The 22,647-nt window shown below is 32.8% G+C and overlaps 1 protein-coding gene across 1 annotated transcript in view; it reads left to right on the top strand.

Moving 5' to 3' along the window:
* LOC111046884 (5'-3' exoribonuclease 1) overlaps nucleotides 1-22,647 on the top strand; it is a 58,510-nt gene that overhangs the window by 18,645 nt on the left and 17,218 nt on the right. The window contains exons 8-20 of the mRNA XM_039422890.1: nucleotides 817-891; nucleotides 1,463-1,611; nucleotides 2,122-2,340; nucleotides 5,194-5,341; nucleotides 7,238-7,349; nucleotides 7,896-8,074; nucleotides 9,420-9,583; nucleotides 15,288-15,432; nucleotides 16,608-16,766; nucleotides 19,505-19,625; nucleotides 21,324-21,469; nucleotides 21,648-21,814; nucleotides 22,296-22,482. Coding sequence (XP_039278824.1) covers nucleotides 817-891; nucleotides 1,463-1,611; nucleotides 2,122-2,340; nucleotides 5,194-5,341; nucleotides 7,238-7,349; nucleotides 7,896-8,074; nucleotides 9,420-9,583; nucleotides 15,288-15,432; nucleotides 16,608-16,766; nucleotides 19,505-19,625; nucleotides 21,324-21,469; nucleotides 21,648-21,814; nucleotides 22,296-22,482 — 1,971 coding nt within the window. The remainder of the gene's footprint in view (nucleotides 1-816; nucleotides 892-1,462; nucleotides 1,612-2,121; nucleotides 2,341-5,193; nucleotides 5,342-7,237; nucleotides 7,350-7,895; nucleotides 8,075-9,419; nucleotides 9,584-15,287; nucleotides 15,433-16,607; nucleotides 16,767-19,504; nucleotides 19,626-21,323; nucleotides 21,470-21,647; nucleotides 21,815-22,295; nucleotides 22,483-22,647) is intronic.

Genomic DNA, 22,647 nt, shown 5'->3' with positions numbered 1-22,647 from the left:
TAGCCTACTGTACATGTGCTGCGGTTAGCGAGCGTAAAGAAAACAGCTGGCGAGCGTAATAGTAGATTATCGCTCGCTCCTCACAAAACAACTGTTTAATGATGAGTTTTCTGTTTGTAAAGAAGAACTTTACGAGCGGTTGTAGAAAAATGATCAAATAAATTGTCTAGATTATTGTCATTATCGGCATCATATTGATATCAATATAAATTATAAGTGTTTGATGTCTTGGTTTGAATAATTGAAGTATCTTCCTAACCACTAAACATGAATATAGCACAAGCACAGTTATAAAATTAAGTTTGACAAATCTGATTTAATTTGTTCTATTCCTTCAAATTTGAATCAATTTTGATTTATAACACAATATTTGCTTTGTTATTATTACACGTAATTTGTTGATTCAGTTCTATTTTGATCTCAACAAGTCAACATTTGATTTCATTATTACTGCTGATGATTCCCATTTGAGATTTTTGCTTGTGCGTTGGTAATGGAGAATGATTTGATGAGATGATCAACGTCCAAGCCTACCGACGGGATTCGAACACGCGACCAGGTAGGGCTAGGCCGAAATTGTTTTGCACTTTTGTTTTACCCTTATAACGATATACATGATCCACTGAAATCGCCGCGTCCTCCATAACTGCCCTTTAGCCTGAATGGAAACTTGTAAGCTAATTCTGCTCAGTGTTTGTAACAAATTCAAAAACATTCTTCAAATAAACTCAAAGGACTTCCTCAGTCGCAGACAATTTAACTGAAACCTATTCTGATTCTCTTGTTGACTTATTCTCAGTAATAATCTTTTTACAGAATGGAGTTAATGATAGCAGCGGATCTCAAAAAAAGAATTCCGAATTGGCTGCTCTTATCAAAGAAACCGAAGAGGTGAGTATTCATTCTTAAAGTAAATTACAGTGACAGTTCTATCAACTTCACTTCCAACTTCTATTTTGAATCTTCAATAAACTATTGATCATGGTCTTCTCTTAGTTTGATAGGAAAAATTATCAACTTGGGTAACATAACATTAATAATCATTGAATTTTATAATGATGTAGGCTATTACAAACCCTTTAGCGGTTGATGACTTATAATTCCTGTTGTGAGTAATCTGGTTGTTCATGAAACTAAAAAGAATATTGTATAATAAATGTTTCTAGATTGATAACTGTCTTATCGATTTAATCTTTCCTCATCTTGACATGATATGGTATGTATAAATTATATAATATGTATTATCTTGGAAAATATATTATAAGTTGGTATTCAATGCCATTTTTGTTGAAATTGAAATTTTATTCCTAAAAGAACACTTTACATGTATGTTGGTGTTATAGGCAATTTGGTGAATAGACAAGGACTAGATCATATCAATAGAAAATTAATCTATATATTTCATTGTTTAGTATTCAGAACTTTTGATAAACGTTTAAAACAACTTTGTTTTCATCCGCAGTTATTTGGTGATGATATTTACTATTCAGAAAGTGACGATGAGGACTGCAATAGTGAAAGCGTCACAATGAGCTCCATGATGAAAGCTGAATTCAGTCAGCATAAAAACGATTACTATAAGAACAAAATGGAGTTTACGGAAGTAACACAGTAAGTTGATCATTTCTGTTGTTTGTTAACCGTTTTTAGAAATATGAAAGAATGCTGATCAATCGATCCAATATTGAATTGAAGCTATCCGGCTATCTATTCAGTCGACAGGTGTATTATCCAATTCATTAATTTATCAATTTATATTCAATTATTAATTTATTAATAATTCATTAATCGGACTGATTGCATGCAAAGGCTAGTGAAGGCGAGCGCTGGCAAAGCAGTCATCCACAGTCTCGCGCTCGTCGTCATATGTACGCATTGGGCCAGAGTGTGGATTCGGCATAGCATAAATATTTGTAAAGTGCAATTTCATAATATATCTATATATTTTATAATGAAATTTATACCTTCCATTAAGTTATGAATACTTTATAAGAATACCTTTCTTACTTGAAATTATATTTGCTGCATTCCCGGTTGATTTTGCTCTCATTGAAGGATGAGAATAAAGAAAGAATAGAGAAGAATATTTTGGATTACCTGATGATCTAATATTTTTTTTAGAGACGTTCTTCAGTCTCAAGCCGAATGCTACGTGCGTGCGATCCAATGGAACCTGAATTACTACTATAATGGATGCTGTTCTTGGTCTTGGTTCTATCCTCACCATTATGCACCCTACATGTCGGACATCCGAAATTTTTCCGATTTCAAATTGGACTTTGATCTAGGGGAGCCATTCCTTCCTTTCCAACAATTATTAGCTGTGCTTCCGGCTGCAAGGTCAGTTCATTGCGTTTCAATTCAAATAGAAAAACAAATTCGAAATTTTAGAGTCTTGAATTGTATACTTGTTTAATTCTTTTTCTTTTGATTTTTTTAAATAATTGTGTTGTTATCACGTTCAAACCTTTCGACCTCACATACCTGAATAATGCTATCGTCAATATTCTTCAAATTTAAATGTGAGTTTCAATACTCTTTAGGCTAGAAACACACAAGGTGTTTTTTTTTTTAACGAGTTAGCACGACTTGACAGGAAGCTCTCCGATTGGCTGATTGAGTTGGCGTATCGAGAACCTATTGTTGCTCAATGTCAAAGATAGTGTGGCCCGCATGCAACCTGCCAGGCCGTTTAAGACCGTCGTAGACTTAAACCTAGTTCCGCAGTGCAGGCTGGATGCTAGTCTGACTCGGACTAGGCGCTGAGACAGCAAGTAATAGCAGCGTTGGTGGGAATGCGAGCGGCCGCAGTAACATCTTCCACCCAGCAATGGTCGGCGTAGTTCCGCCTAGCGGACAGACGAAAGATCAATCCAGTCGGTTATTTGATCCCTCCAGCCAGGCTCAGCCAAGCAGCCGAGACAATAGAACAATTTAGTGACGGTCTTATTCGCGTTCATCAGCAGTTTTCTTTCTCACGACTATTTTTATTTTTGTATGTCAATAATAACTCCAGTCACCAGTAAAAAGTTTCCAGAAACGTGGTGCACTACCATATTAATGACTTTTGATGATGATTTTTAATTATTTAAAAATATTGTTGACATTCTGAGCCTTCAGGCTAAACTTGGGGTCGCTGAGAACGAATCTGCAATCAGAATTTCTCTATCACGAAAAATAACGAAAAAACCTAGCTGTTGATCTTCCGGCAACTGTTAACAGTCATCCTGCAATGCGGCCGAAACACTTCCAAGCCAGACACCCATCTCAAATGACAACAACGCCAAGCTGTGAGAAACCATCCTGCACTGCGGCGCTAGGTTAAAGACCGTTTCAGACCGTCGTAGCGTCTTCGGGTGATGTAGCACGTAACAGTGTATTAATACACAAGCTATGCTCACCACAATATATTTTTTTATTTGATCACATTTTAAGCTTTGGTCAAGAGTCATTGTTCAGCTTGAATCGTATGCGCTGCCCGAGATACGAAGCGGCGGCTACGATGGAGGCCGTAGCATTGACGACTGGTATTATGTGGCTTCAGCGATGCTACACCTGTTCAAAATAGACAGATTGATTAACATTAGGAAATACGTCTTTCAAAACGTCACTCAAGCTATGTACGGCGGTCTGAAACGGCCTGCCAGTACGTTACCAAGATATTTACTGTCAAAGTGTTTACGGCATACATTTTTTTGGACCCCTCTGTATTCATGCTTATTCATAGATTGAGCTACATTGTATCATGGTACTATAGTGAGATTCACGTAATAAAGTCAGCACCAGATTTACATTGGTTGGCCATCCTTGTCTATCATTTGACAAAGCAGATAGCTCTACCCTCAACTCCGCACCGTTACCAAATCGTTTGTAGGCTATACGAAATACAATGAACTATCAGAATATTACATTTAATCTCAATTATGAAAATTTACTACTGAACAATGAATAGATGTATTTTCTTTGTGAATATAATACAATCGAGTTATAGTTTATCAGTATTAATAAGAATTCATAATTAATATTATATTAGATGACTTGAATCACAGCTATCCACTATAGAAGGCGGTGAAAAGAGAAAAGTGGGAACTATGTCATCCAGTCATTTCCACTGACATTATAACGTAAATCTAACTACACTTAATTATCTCGTAAACTAGTAGTTCTGTGAACAGTAGAGGTCGCGCTCAGTGAGTTACATTGACCTGTTGTTATGTTTTCTCAAAAATTAATAAATAATTTATCAATTAGAAATGTCTAGAAAAAATACTAAATGAACATAGATCTTTTTGTCCTTTATCGTACCGTGAAGTGTCGTCCCGGAATGTGAGTGTGAGCATGGTATTTAGATGAAAACGGTAGGGGTCATGATATGTGTGCGCAGTGGCCAGCCAGCTAGATTGCGTCATCGCCACCAACCGATGTTTTTTCATACCTATTGGCAATTTATGAAACTTATTTGTTAAAAACAGATGATTGGATATAAAATGACGTAAGCTACACCGAAAATTTAGCACAAACATGCGCGTGACACCTACCGTCTTCTTCTATATACCGTGAGTGTGAGCGCTGTTATCAGGTCTGGCTGCAACTGTCTACAACGTTAATGGAAAGATACATTTTCAAGATGTTCGATGTTTTTGAACGGGTAGTATTATAGTCCACTAGACAGCTGATTTATGATGAATAATTCTTTAGTCTGACTTTTACGGTAATATTGGCGTATGAAGGAGGCTCCTTTTTCCTTTCATATTATCCTTGAATTATCCTTTTATATTATCCAAAATTTCCAAAAAACTTGTATATACATCGACGCGCAATTTAAAAAGGAACAAACCTGTCAAATTTCATGAAAATCTATTACCGCGTTTCGCCATAAATGCGCAACATAAAAACATATAAACATTTAAACATTGAGAGAAATGCCAAACCGTCGACTTGAATCTTAGACCTCACTTCGCTCGGTCAATTACATTTATTACATAGCTTTTTCTTTCTCAAAAATTTTTATAACGTTGAACTTACTGCTGGCAGAAACAATTTTGCTTATACAAGTAGTGCCATCAGTATGAAAACAAATAACACAATATAAAATTGTTCATTGTTTTCAGCATTATAATGTTTTCCCATAATCTCGAAAATCTTAATGTCACATAATCTTAATTTTTGTTAAATTATTCAATTATTTTGCAGCAAGAAACTACTTCCAGAACCGTTTCAAGAGCTCATGATGGGTGTAGACTCTCCTATTATAGATTTTTATCCTCTTGACTTCGATACAGATCTAAATGGAAAAAAGCAGGATTGGGAAGCTGTAGTCCTAATCCCTTTCATTGAAGAGGTAATTCACATGGACTATTCTAAATAATCTTCCTGTCGTTTAATTTTTTAACAAGAAAGTATTTTTGAAATACGTTCTATACAATATAACTTGATATTTTGTTGAGTGAATTCAATCAATATCATAATCATGTTAATCACTGTTAGCAATATCATAATCATTCAGAATAGCGAATAAGTGGAATAGTATCATAATCCATCTTATAAATGTTCCTTTCAAGTGGAAGTTTTTCTTCTATGGTCTTGAACTTTCTTTGATAATTCAATATTTCTTTGTTGGAAGTGATAATTTATAAAAATATTCTTAGTTTATTTTATATTCAGGGGTCTAATTTGTGGCGAATCATCATGTAAATTCAAAATTTATAATATTGTATTTGAACTGGAAATAGCGTTCAAATTTTGCATGAAAGACTACTCTTTATTTGGAACTGTGTCATATTATCTGAATTCGGGAGAAAACTAGCACTTTGCGTTTTTGTTTCTCTTTCAATGTTATGAAGTGGAGTGTATATGGAGTGGAGGCGACCGGTGCATCCATATTCTCGCACTTGTACGCACTTGGCAAGAGTGTGGAAGCGGCATTACATAATAAATAATTTGTTATTCACTACATTTGAACGCGTTTATAAAACTAAACACTAGATTTGCATTCAACTTTCATGTTAATTTTTATCACTGTAATGAATATTATTACAGTATAACACCATGATTTACTGTAGAACTCCCATAAGTTACGAAACAGAAACCAAATCAATTTTGTGTTTTTTCTGGCTTCAAATTTATCAAGTCTTTCAATATTCCTCAATTTTTTAATTCATTTTCAAGTATAATAATAATTTATTTCATCTTTCTGATCAACTCAGATACAACATGTTTAGCTTAATGTATATTTGGACAGTGTTTTCATAACCTCATTTGGACTATTTTTATCAAAAATAAGGAGAGAGGAACAGTTTTGGGTTTATCCTGTTGTTTCTCTCCCAATCATTAGTTTATTTGATATTGTGATTGTGGAACGATTTCTTATTTTTGATGAAGTGACTCCAGTTAATCTACAAAAATCGTTTCTGATAATCCCATGAAGATTTATTTAACTGAACTTGTTTTTCGCCTTTGAAATACTTAATATCGGAGTACCGAGCTTTGCTCTGGAGTGTAAAAGCATAGAAAATTTGTAACGAAAGATTGAATTTATAGTTTATATTTATTTATTCATTTTCTCAGTCGTACGATTATTTTTACTGTTATATGAGGAGGCACAACAGGCTTATGCCCAAAACTGTCCCTTTTCAAATTTATACTACAGTCCAAATCAAAATCTAGATTAAGCTACTGTCACTCATCAAAATAACAATTTATCCACACTTCAAAAAACAAACACATTATCAATTACAAATAGAAATACTATGATTTCGATTTAGAATGATATATTATGTTTGCTACAATATTTTTTAATATACTATGTACTATTCTACACTATCAGCATCTAGTTACTATTTTGGACTTTCTGAAATAAACATGTTTTCCAAAAAAAGAGAAATAAACGAAAATAGGTCTTTCTTGCTGAATTTTTCTTTTCGTGAGATTAGCTGAATGATCCTACACATGAACTCGTTCACTCACTTCCATTACGGTATCGAAAGACGACAAAATTTCCAGCTGTTTTTCCAAGGACGTATTTATCCTTTTAATGACCTTCAGCAAGTTATCCCAGGGATGATACCTAGTGAAATCGAATCTTCTTATCATAAACCTACTTTGTTCCAAATTTCGTGAGAATCGTTAGAGCCGTTTTCGAGATCCGGTCACATACAGATATATATAAACATATAAACAGAAATTGCTCGTTCAATAGTATAGGATTAATTCAACACTTATATTTTTGTTTTCGTAGAAAAAACTATTGAAAGCCATGGAACCTCGCTATGATCGTTTGACAGATGAGGAAAAGAGAAGAAACAGTCATGGGCCCATGCATATCTTCAATTATACTCCGGAAGATCTTGGTAAGGACTTATTTTATTCTTCTTGTGGATCCATTTTCTGATAATTCCAATTATTCTCAAGTGTTTACAAATTTTCATAGGAAATTTTGATTTCAAATTAAGTGTTGCACCTAATCAGCCCAGTCATTTTGAAATGGCTGCGGCACAGAATGAAAGTGATAATATGAAAGAGATCTTATAAGCTCCCATGATGCTTTTCTCAGGTTGACCGAAGGTAATCTACTTTCATTTTATGTCTGAATCAGAAAAATGTGTTGGTTTTTTCGAGCTGCCCAGTCGAGGTGAGAACATGATGTGCCAGTAAGTCATGATTTCTTATCTGTGATGAAATTGTCATTCATATTTCAATGAATACTCATTTAGATGTTTTTAAAGCAGGTGTCTTTAAGTTTTTTCTTTGTATTCTTTATATGAACGATCATTAATTTGAAAACTGGATTCAATCTGTTGATAATCATCATCAAACCATGTTGAAGAGCATTAATTGGTGTTTTTCTCTGTTGACGATTTTTCAACTCATAATCAAAATCTGTTACAATGTTCTAGGTTTATGTGAACTATCGGAAAATTATCCGAAAATAAAAAGCAATCACGCGGAAGTGACCACAATGTACAGGGAAGATCTTTATGTTGAAAAAAGTAACCTTGTACGTGGTTTATGTAGTGGAGTTAAACTGGACACTTATTTTCCTGGTTTCCCAACATTGAAGCATCTGGATTTCAAGGTAAATCTTGAGTGATTGTTGAGATTTTCGTCAGTTTATTGTAACTTCATTCCTAAACATATAACCGTGACCAACGAAGAGGTTTTTTACACGTTTAATTTTTTATTACGTGCCCATTCATGCACCGAACTTTTTAAAATTCCAATTCATTAAAATTTTCAATTTCTGGAAAAAGAAACTAAATTTCTGGTAATTAAATTGAATTTCTGGGAAATTGAATAATTTTGAATTTAACGCAGTTTAAAAAGTAGGTTTAAAGAAAATTCTAAGAAATTTCAGCTTCCTAACCTTCGTAGGGAGTACGAAGGCGGCAATATGCCGCCATTTTGTTTCTACGAAGGTTAGTAGGTTGAAATTTTCTCAGAATATTTATATATTTTTAGAACCTACTTTGTAAACTTTGTAAAATTTAAATAAGTTCGTTGCATGAATGGACACGTAATGTAAAATTAAGCATGTAAACCTCTCCGTGGGACACGGTTTATATGCATATGCATTTATAGGCCAAGGTTGATTTATGATTTTACACTTGATATGTTAAATACTAATAAACTGAATTAAGTTGTGGAGCCACTGACATGCCTCTTCTCCAGCATCATGAACTTGTGTCAGCCCTCCATGATAGGAGTGTTGTGGACACTCAGATATCAGGTGAATCATTGATTGAATCTGACCACATTAGCACAGAGGGTCAGAGGTGTATCCCCAAGCTGTCGTCAGCTCAGCACACCTTCCCGCCTGCGTGCTGAACCGGTCAAGGGCACACCACTCTATGTCTCAGCTGGGTGCCAGGGACAATGTCATTAGGATCATCCACAAGACTTCTGTTCCTAACATCATCCAACATTATCATTCCTAAACATCATCTGAAATATTGATCTAGTGGCATAAATGGTCAATGCTAATAATACGATCACCTTATTAGTAAAATTTTCATTAATAATTCTTAATTTTAGAGTTTATCATTGTATCTCTCACAATTTTAGCTCATGTTTTCATTTTTTATTATATCATAATCCATTCAACCATGTAGAATTGATACTTGAAGAAGGCACACCAGGCTTCTTTTGTCTAAATCTCCCTTATTCCCTAAAATAGTCAAAATCTGGTCAATTTCAACTGTGCTTGTCGCTAAATCACCAATTCATATTCCTCAAACAAGAAAGAAACAACACCTATAAAACATTCAACTTAACATTTTTAAGTATTTGCTTTATCTATCAAGTAATGTTTTATATTTATAAATTTTAAGTAATAACTTGAAGTTTTACTATATAATCATTTACAAACAATACTTGTTATCATTATAAATTCATATATTTTTCTATGAATAATGCGTTTTCAGGCAAAATTGGAGAAAGGAAATGTGTTGGTTTTCGAGCAGCCAAGTCGAGGTGAAAACATGATTTTGACATTGGCACCGAAAGCAAGCAGCAACATTACGAAGCTGGTCAACGCCCTCATGGATCAAGTGGTGCATGTCAGCTGGCCTCATCTTAGAGAAGCTAGGTCAGTTGCATTTAGTTGCATTATCCCCTAATTTCCAGACAATTATTGTGTCTTGATTGTAAACTATTTTATCCTTGATATTTATGTTATAATATCAGGATTTCATAGAACTATACAGACCCTGGCAGAATAATTTCATTATTATTATATCAACTATAGTCGAAACTAAATGACAAAATTTTCTACATATGAATTTCGTCACTTGACATTTTAAAATGTTCACTTGTTTATTACCTCTTTGTAACAGATTCATCTCTACAGAAGTTTTCTCAGGATAATCAACTTCATTACACAGAAGTTCAACTTTACTTCTTGTATCACAGTTTTAACACCTCTTTTAAGGGGAGACAAAACAGCAGAAATAATTTTTGTTTTGGTTTTTGGTTTTTTTAGCAAAGATTGTAGTTTGAAATTCGCGCTTTACAATGATGTAAAATTTATTCCTCTATGTCAACTAAAAATATTTTTATTGCTATTTCCGGAAAAGAACTTTCATAATTCAAAATTCCATAATAATATTCAACATTATGTACATCTTCATTATAGGTTATCTTACTATTTTTTACAGTTGGTAAACACTGGTATTTCCAAAATTATCAGCTGTTACTGTTTTTAAACAAGGTGATTGAGGTTATTTTCTGAGTTTGGTGTTTTGTAAGAAAACATTTCATCCGTGATTTTATCAGTAATTTACACTATACGTACTAATAATTTTCTTTTTCAATTTGCCGTAAATTTCATTTTTTCAACTTTGGGGGCAGATATCTCAGGAATGGAAAAAGATATCTTCACCAGATTTTGTGACATTATTTCTATTATAGTCCAGGCGCTGGCTTACATTGAGCATACATGAGAGAGGCAGAGAATTTGACTTCGGATTATTGTTAGGGTGTCTTTAGTGTATATGAAACTCGATGTCGTCACGTCCCAGGGTGGTCGACAGCTTGGGGGGGAGGGGGGTAAGTTGTAAAAAACGCGCGTTTATAAAATCGCCTGTCCTGCAGTTACTATTCATAGTACAGCTTTTAATTTTCTCTCAATATCATGTGCACATAACTGGCTTTCAATGTGGTCCTATACATTTTTGCGATAAACCACATAGTTTTTCCTTAAAAAAATAAAATATCTCGAAAAATGTATTTTTTTATTATGGACTTTTTGTTATTTCTCGAATATTCAAGTAATTAGCCGACTTAGAGGAAAAGGCTCCCAATAAACGTTGTAGGCCATTTCTTGCTGAATCCAATGATATATATAGTTTGGGGGTTACGATCATAGATGCGGCGGTGGGAGGGGGATAAGTAGCACTGTTACGCTGTGGCGCGGTCCTCCCCCATGATCAATGCGCGTAATGGCCTGTCTATCGCATCGCTCCTACTAGTCTATGCATTCAAATTAAGTATTTCAGGAACGCTATCTTATGTATTTTCGGTCGCTGAACACGATTTTTCAACTCTCAAGCCTTAATAATTGATAATTCTCATCATAATATACTAATTATGGTCAAAATTACAAACTTCATCTCATTCTGCAAGGAAACTAGGAAATGACTGTTTGAAATAAACGAAACTTGGGTTTCAAGAAATATATTAGGATAGAATAAAGATAATATTTATATATGTTTATGTTCTATTGTTTTTATCTGAAATTAATTTATTGTGATGCGCTGCAGCCTAATTATATTATTAATTGCACACTGGCCACGCTTACTTGATATTAACGAACTTGAAATAACATTATGCATAGAAATGATGCTCTATCCGAATATTTTGGATATTGAAGGAATCAATCGAACTTGAAATTACATTATGCATAGAAATGATGCTCTATTCGATTCTAATCATTAATATTTTGTAGTGCGAGGAGAATCTGTTAGAGGTGGATTCCTGATTGAAGTTGTTAATTTCCAAGAAATATTTGTGGAATTTCTTAGTTCTTCATGGTGGAAATGGAATGCATCATTCATTCATTATCATAATGATTATGTTTAGTATGAAAATGTTAATCTTTCGTGAATCTTCAGTTTGTCGTGAACTTTTGAGAAATTATATCCAATATAATAATAGATATGTGTCAAATCAAAATGAAATGAAAATTTAAATATTCATTCATATTATTTCCAACAGTATTATTATAATGATATTTCACTAACTTTTGATTGATTCATCCATTATGGTATTCCCGTTCAGACTGTTTTGAAATGGTAACAAGTTATTCAGTATCAAAATTTGGGATTCGAATAGTTTTGAGCCATGCCTGTTATTCTTTCCCAAGCATATTTATATGATTTGTAATTTTATCCACAAATGAATGAATGAATGAATGTATGTATTCCTGCACGTAGCTAAAGTATGGATTATTCCTTTATAGATTCTTGGATGTCACATTAATAAATCTCTGTCACACATTTAGAAATCAAGTCTCGATGGTTTGGAGAGCATATTATTGAAGTGATTCTTTTACTCTGCTGCTTCTAATATGTTCACTACCTTTGTTTGATTTTAGACCATAGACATGAAAAGCTATGTCCACCTGTATCACTTCATCTTTATTGAGAATTTTCATAACTCTTCTCATCACAAAGTTTCCATAATCTTGCAGCGTATTGAAGTTTTGAAAAGTGGAGTAGGAGTTGAATTCAGGAGAGCCATGTCATCATTATACGAATTTGTAACGATGTTTAGGGATTTAGTCAAATCCACAACTAGTTTCACTTACAATTTCATGGGCCAAGTAAGATTAAGAGTTTTTTTCAAATATCCATCAGATGTTGACAGAGATTGCGGTTATTGTAGAAATGCATGCTGCACTAAAACTTCAATGCTGAATTATCTTTAAACAGCTACCTAGTTAAAATACAGAGATCAGATCTTTTTGTTCTAGAATTAACTAAGACTAGGATTTTTGTTTGATTGCATCGTGGAGAATGAAAGAACTCTGTTTCTTTTTATAGGTGAGAATACACTTTTACAATTTGTTACAACTATGTTCAGATAAAAAACGTTGGAGACCGAATAACTATTTCTTTCTATACGTTCAAAAGAGAATCACACACTTCTTCACTTGCTTCCAGACCATTGATAACATTATGCAGATTCTCTTGTCCATCAGAGTCTTGAAGAAAAATGTTATGTTCTCTTGAGAAGATTATGCTTCTGGAGATCATTCTCATCTCTCATTATTCTTGTTTTACTTCATTAGATGACTTTCTTCACAATCTCCAGTGATATCCACAATGATGTCAACATACTTGAACAGAATATCTTTGATGGAAGATTTATTTATATAGTAGCAGCCATTTTAGGAAAGCCTTTGAAGAACTAGCTATTCCAATCACTGTTTTGGATGATCGAATGAGGGTTTGCTCCAAAGCATGATCGGTTGTCACATTTATTAAATTTTCAAGGTTTCATTTGACAGAGAGTCAATGTATTGACTGTATAGAGTTAATGTTTCCTTATTGGAAATTATTTTCTACTTCTATGGGTATTTTTTCTATATTTTCTAGATATAACACAGACTTTATAAAATAGTTTGTGTGATTGAATGAGAAAAGTATGGGATCTTTTCTCGTACAGTTTCTATGTGCAATACCAGAGTCCTTCCTTATGAGCATGAATACAATTTAAGATAATTTAAACTATGTTACAATAATCAGTCATAAATTTCAAGTAGTCATCGATTTTGATTCTAATAAAACTCCACAAATAGCTCCTGACTTCTTTCAAATATACTTTGACAATCTCTCATATTTGAACCGTTCATGAGTCCTTGTAGTTGTTTCATTGAATTGATTGCTTGCTCTCACACCTTAATTATACTGATCTCCCCTCAATAGATTTCCAACAGTATTCTCTCCAAATATTTCAAATTCAACAAAGATATCTCTCATTCCACATCCATTCAAGTACCACCCCAAGACAATCAGTCAAACTCAGCCAGATGAAAAGTATCTATTCGTAGATATAAGTTACAGAAATCAGTTGATAAAGCTGCGTTTACACCAAAGTTATTAACAAAATGTTAATAACTTAATCTTTATAGATTCTATTAGATTGAACGGAACTTGGCAAACACATATGTCCATCATATGTATGATAAGTTATGTTCAATCTAATAGTATCTATAAAGATTAAGTTATATTAACATCTCCTTAATAACTTTGGTGTAAACGCAGCTTTAGAGTTGTATTTCCTTTGTAATCAAATATTTAGTCATATCACATGGGAGTAATTAGCATTATTTGTGATTCAACTGTAAATTTATATTAAGAAAATATTTTACTCCTGTTGAACGGTGCTCTATATGGGGTAGCCTATATTATTTGTTTAGCTTACTCCATTACTTGACTTTCGCAATTCCAAAGTGATCATTGAACTAAATCGAATAATTATTCTCTCTTAATGGAATATCAGTTTTTTATCGACTGAGAAACACATATAGGATTCCTAACAGGATGGTTTATCATTACAATGTAATCATAAATAATGATAATGAGATAAAGTTTGTAATTTTGACCATAATTAGTATATTATGATGAGAATTATCAATTATTAAGGCTTGAGAGTTGAAAAATCGTGTTCAGCGACCGAAAATACTAAGATAGCGTTCCTGAAATACATAATTTGAATGCATAGACTAGTAGGAGCGATGCGATAGACAGGCCATTACGCGCATTAAACATGGGGGAGGACCGCGCCACAGCGTAACAGTGCTACTTATCCCCCTCCCACCGCCGCATCTATGATCGTAACCCCCAAACTATATATATCATTGGATTCAGCAAGAAATGGCCTACAACGTTTATTGGGAGCCTTTTCCTCTAAGTCGGCTAATTACTTGAATATTCGAGAAATAACAAAAAGTCCATAATAAAAAATACATTTTTCGAGATATTTTATTTTTTTAAGGAAAAACTATGTGGTTTATCGCAAAAATGTATAGGACCACATTGAAAGCCAGTTATGTGCACATGATATTGAGAGAAAATTAAAAGCTGTACTATGAATAGTAACTGCAGGACAGGCGATTTTATAAACGCGCGTTTTTTACAACTTACCCCCCTCCCCCCCAAGCTGTCGACCACCCTGGGACGTGACGACATCGAGTTTCATATACACTAAAGACACCCTAACAATAATCCGAAGTCAAATTCTCTGCCTCTCTCATGTATGCTCAATGTAAGCCAGCACCTGGACTATTATAAAGTTCTAGTTCCGTACACAAGGAAATTAGGATATATCTTTTACAAACCAAATTATTAATCATTTTATATATATTTTTTTGATTGTATAAATCTATTTTTTTTAAATTATACAATTTTTTTTATTCATCATATCAAAAAAGCTTGTGTAAGGAACTAGATAAAGGTCTGCTTTTCAAAATAAAAAAAAAAACAGAGCCCTAGCTCTAACAGCTCTTCAGCTTAACAGCTCTGATATCTGTCCCAGAGTTAACATTATGTTGAATAGGCGTTTTGTCTCGCCTTAAATAAATGTTTCTACGTATCAATTTTGTCACTTGACATTTTAGAATGTTTACACTTGTTTGTAACAGATTCTTTTTTACAGAAGTTTTCTCAGGATAATCCACTTATTTACACACAAGTTCCACTTCACTTCTTGTATCACAGTTTTAATATTTGTTTTAAATAAAGGTTTCATAGAATGAAGTTATACTGTCAATCTACTTTCACTTTTTGCAGGATATCAGCAATATCTGATGGTGAATATCGCTACTCATTTAGGAGCAATTCTTCCAATGAAAAGAAGGAGATTGTGAAAGAAGAATTAAAAGGAGGAGGAAAGCGAGAGCTTTGGCAGGCTGAAGGCAGAACAATTGCTTTGGAGTAAGTCATTTTCATACTTTTTTTTAATGTAAAAATTGCATTTTACTTTCTTAAAACAAAGTGAAATATAAAAATATTTTTCAACTAGACACTAAGTTCTAATATCATTTCGTTGAACAGTAATTTTACTTGTTATAGATTCTATTAATTTCTAATCATAATTTTCCAAGGTGAAAAATAATATTAGAATTATTGGATTTACTAAGTTAGTGCTTTCGGTGAATAAATATTCGGTAAAATAATATAGTCCAGTCAAATGGTAATTTTTCAGGAAACAACCCGAAGTAGAGTTTCTTGTCGGTTTTATATTTATCACGACCACTCATTAGTTCAATAATGGGTAAGTAGTTTGTGTGGTTTTTTGAATAACTTAACATTGAATTTATGGAATAACCCAAGTACAATAAAGGAGTAGAGAATAAGATATGTTATTGATAATTGTATATGCAAATTGTTTCCTAATTTATTATCACTGATATTGTTTCCAGTGGGAACCTGTGCCGACTCCATTTGTCTATTTTCCATTGATTATGAAGAAACTTGCAAATTAAGTTTCGCTATTAAAAATTATGCTGAATTTGAGGCTGCAACATCAGTTACATATTATGTATTATTAAACTTGAAAATATTCCAGCAGTTGATTTAACTGCAATTTCTAATAACATTTTCCATCATTGTTAATAATTTCTGTGGTGTTTCGAATAACTTTACATTACGGGCCGGTTTCCGAGCTCGGGATTTAGTTAAGTTCTAGACTTTAAACAGCTGGAGTCTGAAAGTTGGCTTTTCGAAACGTGGCGTAGTCGCAGCTTTTATGTTAATCTTTATTTTCTCTTTTCTATAATTGGAAACGTTTTTCCTTGACGAAATGAAACTTTCCTAAATAATACAAAATAGCTGAAACTTTACAGTATATTATCTTTATTTTGTGTTAAATTTTCTAGTTTTTCGAAATGTAATTTAAACGTGGACTGCGACTACGCCCCGTTTCGGAAAACAATTGTTTTGGACTCCAGCAGTTTAAATACTAGTACTTGGCTAAATACCGAGCTCGGAAACCAGCCCTAAATATATGGAAGAACCCTAGTACAAGAAATAAGTAGAGAATAAGATATGTTATTGGTAATTTTTTATGCAAATTGCTCCCTAATTTATTATCACTGATATTGTTTGCAGTGGGAAGCTGTGCCGACTCCATTCGCATACCAAACAGTTGTTGAAAACTTGAAAGTACAAGAGGATGTGAAAGGTCGTGAATTGACTGTTGAAGACATTTTCAAACCAGGAGGTTTCTGCTTTGTACTGGCTACAAAATTTTATGGTGATATGGGTATGGTAAGTATAGGTTGCAATCAATTCAATTTAAACCTATTTTGAAGCCTGCTAAAGACGAATGCACACAACAGCAGACAGATGGGGGAAAAATCAAACGTCTGCATGAAGATAAGACATATGTCTAACATTCAAACGCCAGTGGAAGAATTTTTCCTCCGTTTGTTGCTGTGTGCGTGGGCCTTTGGGCATACTGAGGTTAAAATAGTTCAGGGAACGAGTTAAATAACATTTATCTGGCCACTCTTGGCCTATTCTTACAAGAGCGATAAATCCACTGGCCTTCTTAAAAGAATAATGGCTTCAATTGTGTTCAATCACCACTGCAATTCCTCTCCGGTTTTTAGCGGAAAACAGGGTTTTTAAAGACTAGAAAATAAAAATATAAATTTGTAAACAGTCCAAACATCATTCATAAAATCAATTCTTAAGTAATTAATTTAGAAGTTGAATTGAGATAAAATAATTTATAAATAAGCATATTGATAAATAAGGGGTTTTAATGCTCTTAACAATAGATAAGACAAGATTTAATTAGGATGTATTGTTGAAGCTTCAAGTATTTGAATTAAACTAAAATTTGAGGTTTATTTTTCAAATTCTTGTATTTGTATTTCTCGATTATTCTGATAAAGGAGGAACTTGCCGGATTGAGCTGTTTAAAATCAATGCTTCCTTTTTTCTGCAAAAAACAGAAAGATGTTATTGCTCTGTCCTCTGGTTAATAAAATAAAGATATTGACGTGTTTTGTAACAGGTCACTTCAATATTTATTTTTCAAATTGACCAATAAACGTTATCTCTTTAGCTTGATAAAAGTCTGTAAACAATATTTTTCATTTCTGGAAGACTATTTGTGGAGAGTCGTCCCCCCAATTCGATCTGCACATTTGTTTTATTGGATCTTGCAATCGATATTTATAAAAGTGAAAGGCTTCATTCAGTCACTCACTCATTCATAATCAACAGAACTAAAAATCTATAGGACCAAATGATTGTTCAATTGATTAGAATCATTTATTCTATAATAATAATTATGATGTAATTATTTAAGCTATTTTAATTATTAAATTATAATTATAATAAATGATAATTCTAAAATAGTTCCATTGCAAAATATAGACCAATCGATTTATTCTGACAGATGCATTCATAAAAATTTCACTCTGACATCATCTTATTGTAGACAAATATTGAACATTTTGAAAATTCAACTATATTCGCAGTTTTGAGATTAAGTATACGCATTTTATTATGTTTGTAAAAGTTGTGAGCTAAGCCTGATGTTTTCTTCCGATAATTGTTTAATCATTGTGGATGAATAGATTTATTTATAAAAATGATCTATCAATAAATTGATTCATTCTATTGACAAGTTTTTTCATGATAGAATTCTGTTTTTTTAATGGAAATCTCTGGACCGATGAATTCTAAAGACGAAAATACAATTTACAACTAGTAGTTCTGTGAACAGTAGACCTCGCGCAATTATAAACCGCAGCCTCCTCTTATACTGTCCATCACAGTAAATCCTGTCTGTATGTCGTGTCGGCGAGATATCGGTATGAAAACGGCTAATCGCTGTTGGGGTTGGTTTATCAAAAATGCCAACATCAAAAGCTAATATATTTCAAGACATACTGGCAACAGGACAGCCCAAGTTCAAAGCAGAAAAATTTCGAGAGACAATACTTTGCTATTTTAGTTATTAATTGCATGCGTTATTGCATGCAATCAATAGTTCATTTATTTATTCACAATGGAGAGAACAGGTTTCCCCGAATATGTCTCCTCAACAATAAAAATTGTACAGATACAAATGAAAAAAGAAAAATAATGTTAAACATAATACGAACTTATGCAATAATAAATAATACAAACAAGAAAAATACCACCTTATTCAAAAATGAAAAATATAAAGATTTCAAATACTTATGAAAAAAGTTAAAATAAAACAAATTGAGAATTCAAAATTCCAAAACTTATAAAAATTAAAGAATATAATAACAAATAATGAACAAACATTTTATCAATAGAATAAATAACATAACTGAACGACGTCCCAAACCATATGCACATCCACACTGATACACCAACTATTTATTTGATAAAATCATGCTTACACAAGATTTAATTATCATAATTATAACACTTTCCGGAATTTAGCGCGAGAAAACCAGAAGACATCTAGGCACCCAGACAAGCTGTTATAAGTTCTTTGCATCCTATTCAATAGTGCATAAAAATTGCATTCAATGAGGCATGCAATTTATATTCTACACAGCTGCTGATTTTTTACCAAGTTACATTGAGATATTGAATTGCATGCGTCATGGCATGCGATTTATGATCCACTCGACAACTGATTTATGATGAATAATTCTATAGTCTGATTTTTACTCTAATATTTGCGTATGAAGGAGGCTCCTTTTTCCTTTTATATCATCCTTGAAATGCAAAATTTCCAAAAACCTTATATACGTCGCCCCCCAATTAAAAAGGAACATACCTGTCAAATTTCATGAAAATCTATTACTGCGTTTCGCCGTAAATGCGCAACATATAAACATTTAAACATTAAGAGAAATGCCAAACCGTCGACTTGAATCTTAGACCTCACTTCGCTCGGTCAATAAATTATTGATTTATGGTGCATGTTAATTCAAAAAAATGAAGGATGTAATAATTTTTTCATTGTTTTGTTTTTAGTTAGATTTTAAGATAACCACTAATGTTTCCAGATTGATCGGAATGTTGCACGATATGATGGAAAAATCAAACTAACCATCTGTCATACTTCTGAACCGGATTTCAGGACTGCCAAAGCGATTGCTAGCAAGCTTAGAACACTCTTTATAACAGGTAAATTACTATTCAAAATTTTAATAAAAAACATCACTATTTACTATTCGAAAAGAAAAAATAAACAAATGAATGTTACATTGTAGAAGTTCTAATATTCTATTTATATTAAACATTTTCCAATCGCCTGTATTTATTTTGATCATGATTGATTTCCTTAGGCGCGTTTCAAGCAACTTTGGTATCAGAGAAACCGATAGGTTGTGACTGTACAACAGGATTTTTCAAACTTTCTCGTATTTGGATTTATCAAGTTAACCAAATAAAAAAGGTTTCTCAGGATTTTTTCATTATTACTTTTTTTAATATGAGCGCCTAGTTGACATTTTCAAAACAGAACGTTTCAAATTTGCTAATATATGACATTTTCAGGATATATTCTACTCGTCTTTGTTCATTAAATTTTTGAGAAAGTTGTTTCTTTTTCAAAAAATAACTCAAATTTGGTTTTCAAATTCTCAGTTTCTTCACACTTTAAGCTATCCTGTAGTTAATTTAATTTCTTTATTAGTCAACTAATTCCAACAGGCAATCTAAAAGCTGCTTTGAGAATCAAAAAATCCTTAAATTTATCAGGATTGCTTTTGAGATTGAGAGTAATACGCCTACAATTGTATTGTTGGTTCCTGATCAATGGGTAAACTCGATACTTTCGTTTCTCACTCCTTTTTTGGACCATCTGTCCACAACAAGATCACTTCTTTCTTGGAAACCATGGAAGCTTTCACATGAGAAGCTTCTGAATAAAACATCCTAACTTTTGCGTTTCACCAGTGTTCACCGCGCCTTAGTCACTCATTGTCATAGGGTTGAAAAAACAAATAACAAATAATAAATTAGAGAAAAAATACATTTTTGCAATATTTAGTTGACTGAAAAGTGATCATTTTTAGAAACAAAAAATTATTGTTTTAGCCCAAGCTTTTAATCTAAGTCATTCAACCCACGTTGACTTAGTACTAAGATTAATTGTACTAAAAGAATTTACTATGATGATGGGGTATGAATGATTTGATCCAGCTTTTTGAGTCAGCTTTTGAGGAAGAACTGTCACTTTTAGTATAATGTATATAGACTGTACATTTTTGTAATTTTATAAAAGAGCCTACATAACCTCATTTGGACTATTTTTATCAAAATTAGGGATAGAAACAGTTTTGGATTTATCCTGTTGATTCTCTCCCAATCATTAATTTGATATTGTGATTGTGGAATGAAATGAATAAATAAATATTGAATTCACTTTTACCCTACTAGAATATCCACAAAACTTATCGAATGATAGCAGTGAAGTACCTTTGTGTCTTTTTATGCTTACAGTTTAAAAATTTCCACACTTCAAAACTTCAGTAGTTTACAACTCCGCTGAAACGTTAGCGTCTTAGGATACGCATATAGTGAAGAGTTAGAGGGAAGAGATCGAAGCGAGATAGAGGTACCTCTCTGTAACACAAATAATTCATTCCGTGTTATGCACCTCGACCTCTTCACCTTGCGGACGCCTCATAACATGAAATGTATTTGTGTAACAGGAGGTACCTCTATCCCGCTTCGACCGCTTTCCTCTACCTCTCACCTCCTCACTATGCGTGCAGCCTTAGTAAACTGATTGATAAATCTTTTTGAATCTTTTATTCTCTATATTTGTACATTGCTCTAGTGCTTTTTATTTTCTAATAATAATTATGAATTTTGCAGGGAATGCTATGTCTAACAATCTAGGTCTGTCCGGCCACTTGCTCTCAAGGATAACAGGTTCGATTTTCATTTCAAAAGATGACAGTGAAGATGCCAGGAAAGTGAATGTTGGACTGAGCTTGAAATTCAATAAAAAAAATCAAGAGGTAAAAGAAATCTCCAAGAGCATTTTTTATATTATTAAGACGTTTTATAATTGATAATTAATTACACTAAATGTTGATGACTAATTGAATTTTTTTCAAGTGCCTCAGATGATTAATTGATAAATCTTCTTTATTTTGCACCATTTGTGTGATGGGTGTTTTATTTTTACTTTTCTAGGTTTGTGGCTTCACAAAGAGGATGCAAAATGGCATGTGGCTTTATTCTCCAAAAGCTGAACAACTTGTAAGAGATTACATGAATGTTGCATCAGATCTCATATGTTATCTCTCTTCAAATGCTGGCAATGATGTGTTCTGCCTGCAGGATATCTTTCCTGAAAATGGGTAAATTATACATTTTTGTCCTTCATTTATAGAGGAAAACTTGACTTTCAACAAAGACTGAATGAATGCTTTAACTATTGCGTAGCGTACTGGCTTTTTAATCTGTTAAAAATCATAATTACTTGGATCTTGTAGTTTTGAAAATTCGAGAACATGATTCCTAGAGTTATAATTATTACTCGTATTATTCATAGTAAAATACATATTTTAAAATCATTTCCCGGAAATAAACATTTATTATGCTATATTTGATGACGTTTTTTATTCAACTCAATTAGCCAGTGGCAGATTTTTCGATCTGAATCATTTCATAAAGACCGACATTTCTGGAAACTGTAGAAGTGAAATCAGTATTCATAGTTTAAATTATAATTCAATTAGAAAGTCTGTTGATAGTTTTCAATTCAACGTAATCAAAAAAATATTTGTTAGTTGCTGTTATTTATTCTCGGAAATTACATAGCTTGTTTGTATTGTACAGGGAAAAACGACTTTCTGAAATAACAAATTGGTTGAAAGAGAACACTTCGAAATTGACGCGACAGAATTGTGGATCCGAAGTTTTGGATGAAGAAGTTATCAAAATTCTGGTGAAGACTGTCGACGCTTTTGAATCTCCAGAAACTAAAACGTCCATTATCCAGTGCAAACCTCAGTTGTTGGTTTTGGTGAGTATAACAGTAATTCCTTCCAATTTGTCTGATCTGAATCATAATTTTAGTGTTAAATTTTAATTAGACATTATAGTGGTATTCAAATTATTTTCTATTAGTATTTGAATGATTTAAACAGCATTAATACATTAAAATGGTGAAATTACATTTACTTTTCTG

The sequence above is a fragment of the Nilaparvata lugens genome, chromosome 3, assembly GCF_014356525.2.
Source record: "Nilaparvata lugens isolate BPH chromosome 3, ASM1435652v1, whole genome shotgun sequence".
Lineage (NCBI taxonomy): Eukaryota > Metazoa > Arthropoda > Insecta > Hemiptera > Delphacidae > Nilaparvata > Nilaparvata lugens.
This window is presented reverse-complemented; position numbering and strand designations above follow the sequence as displayed.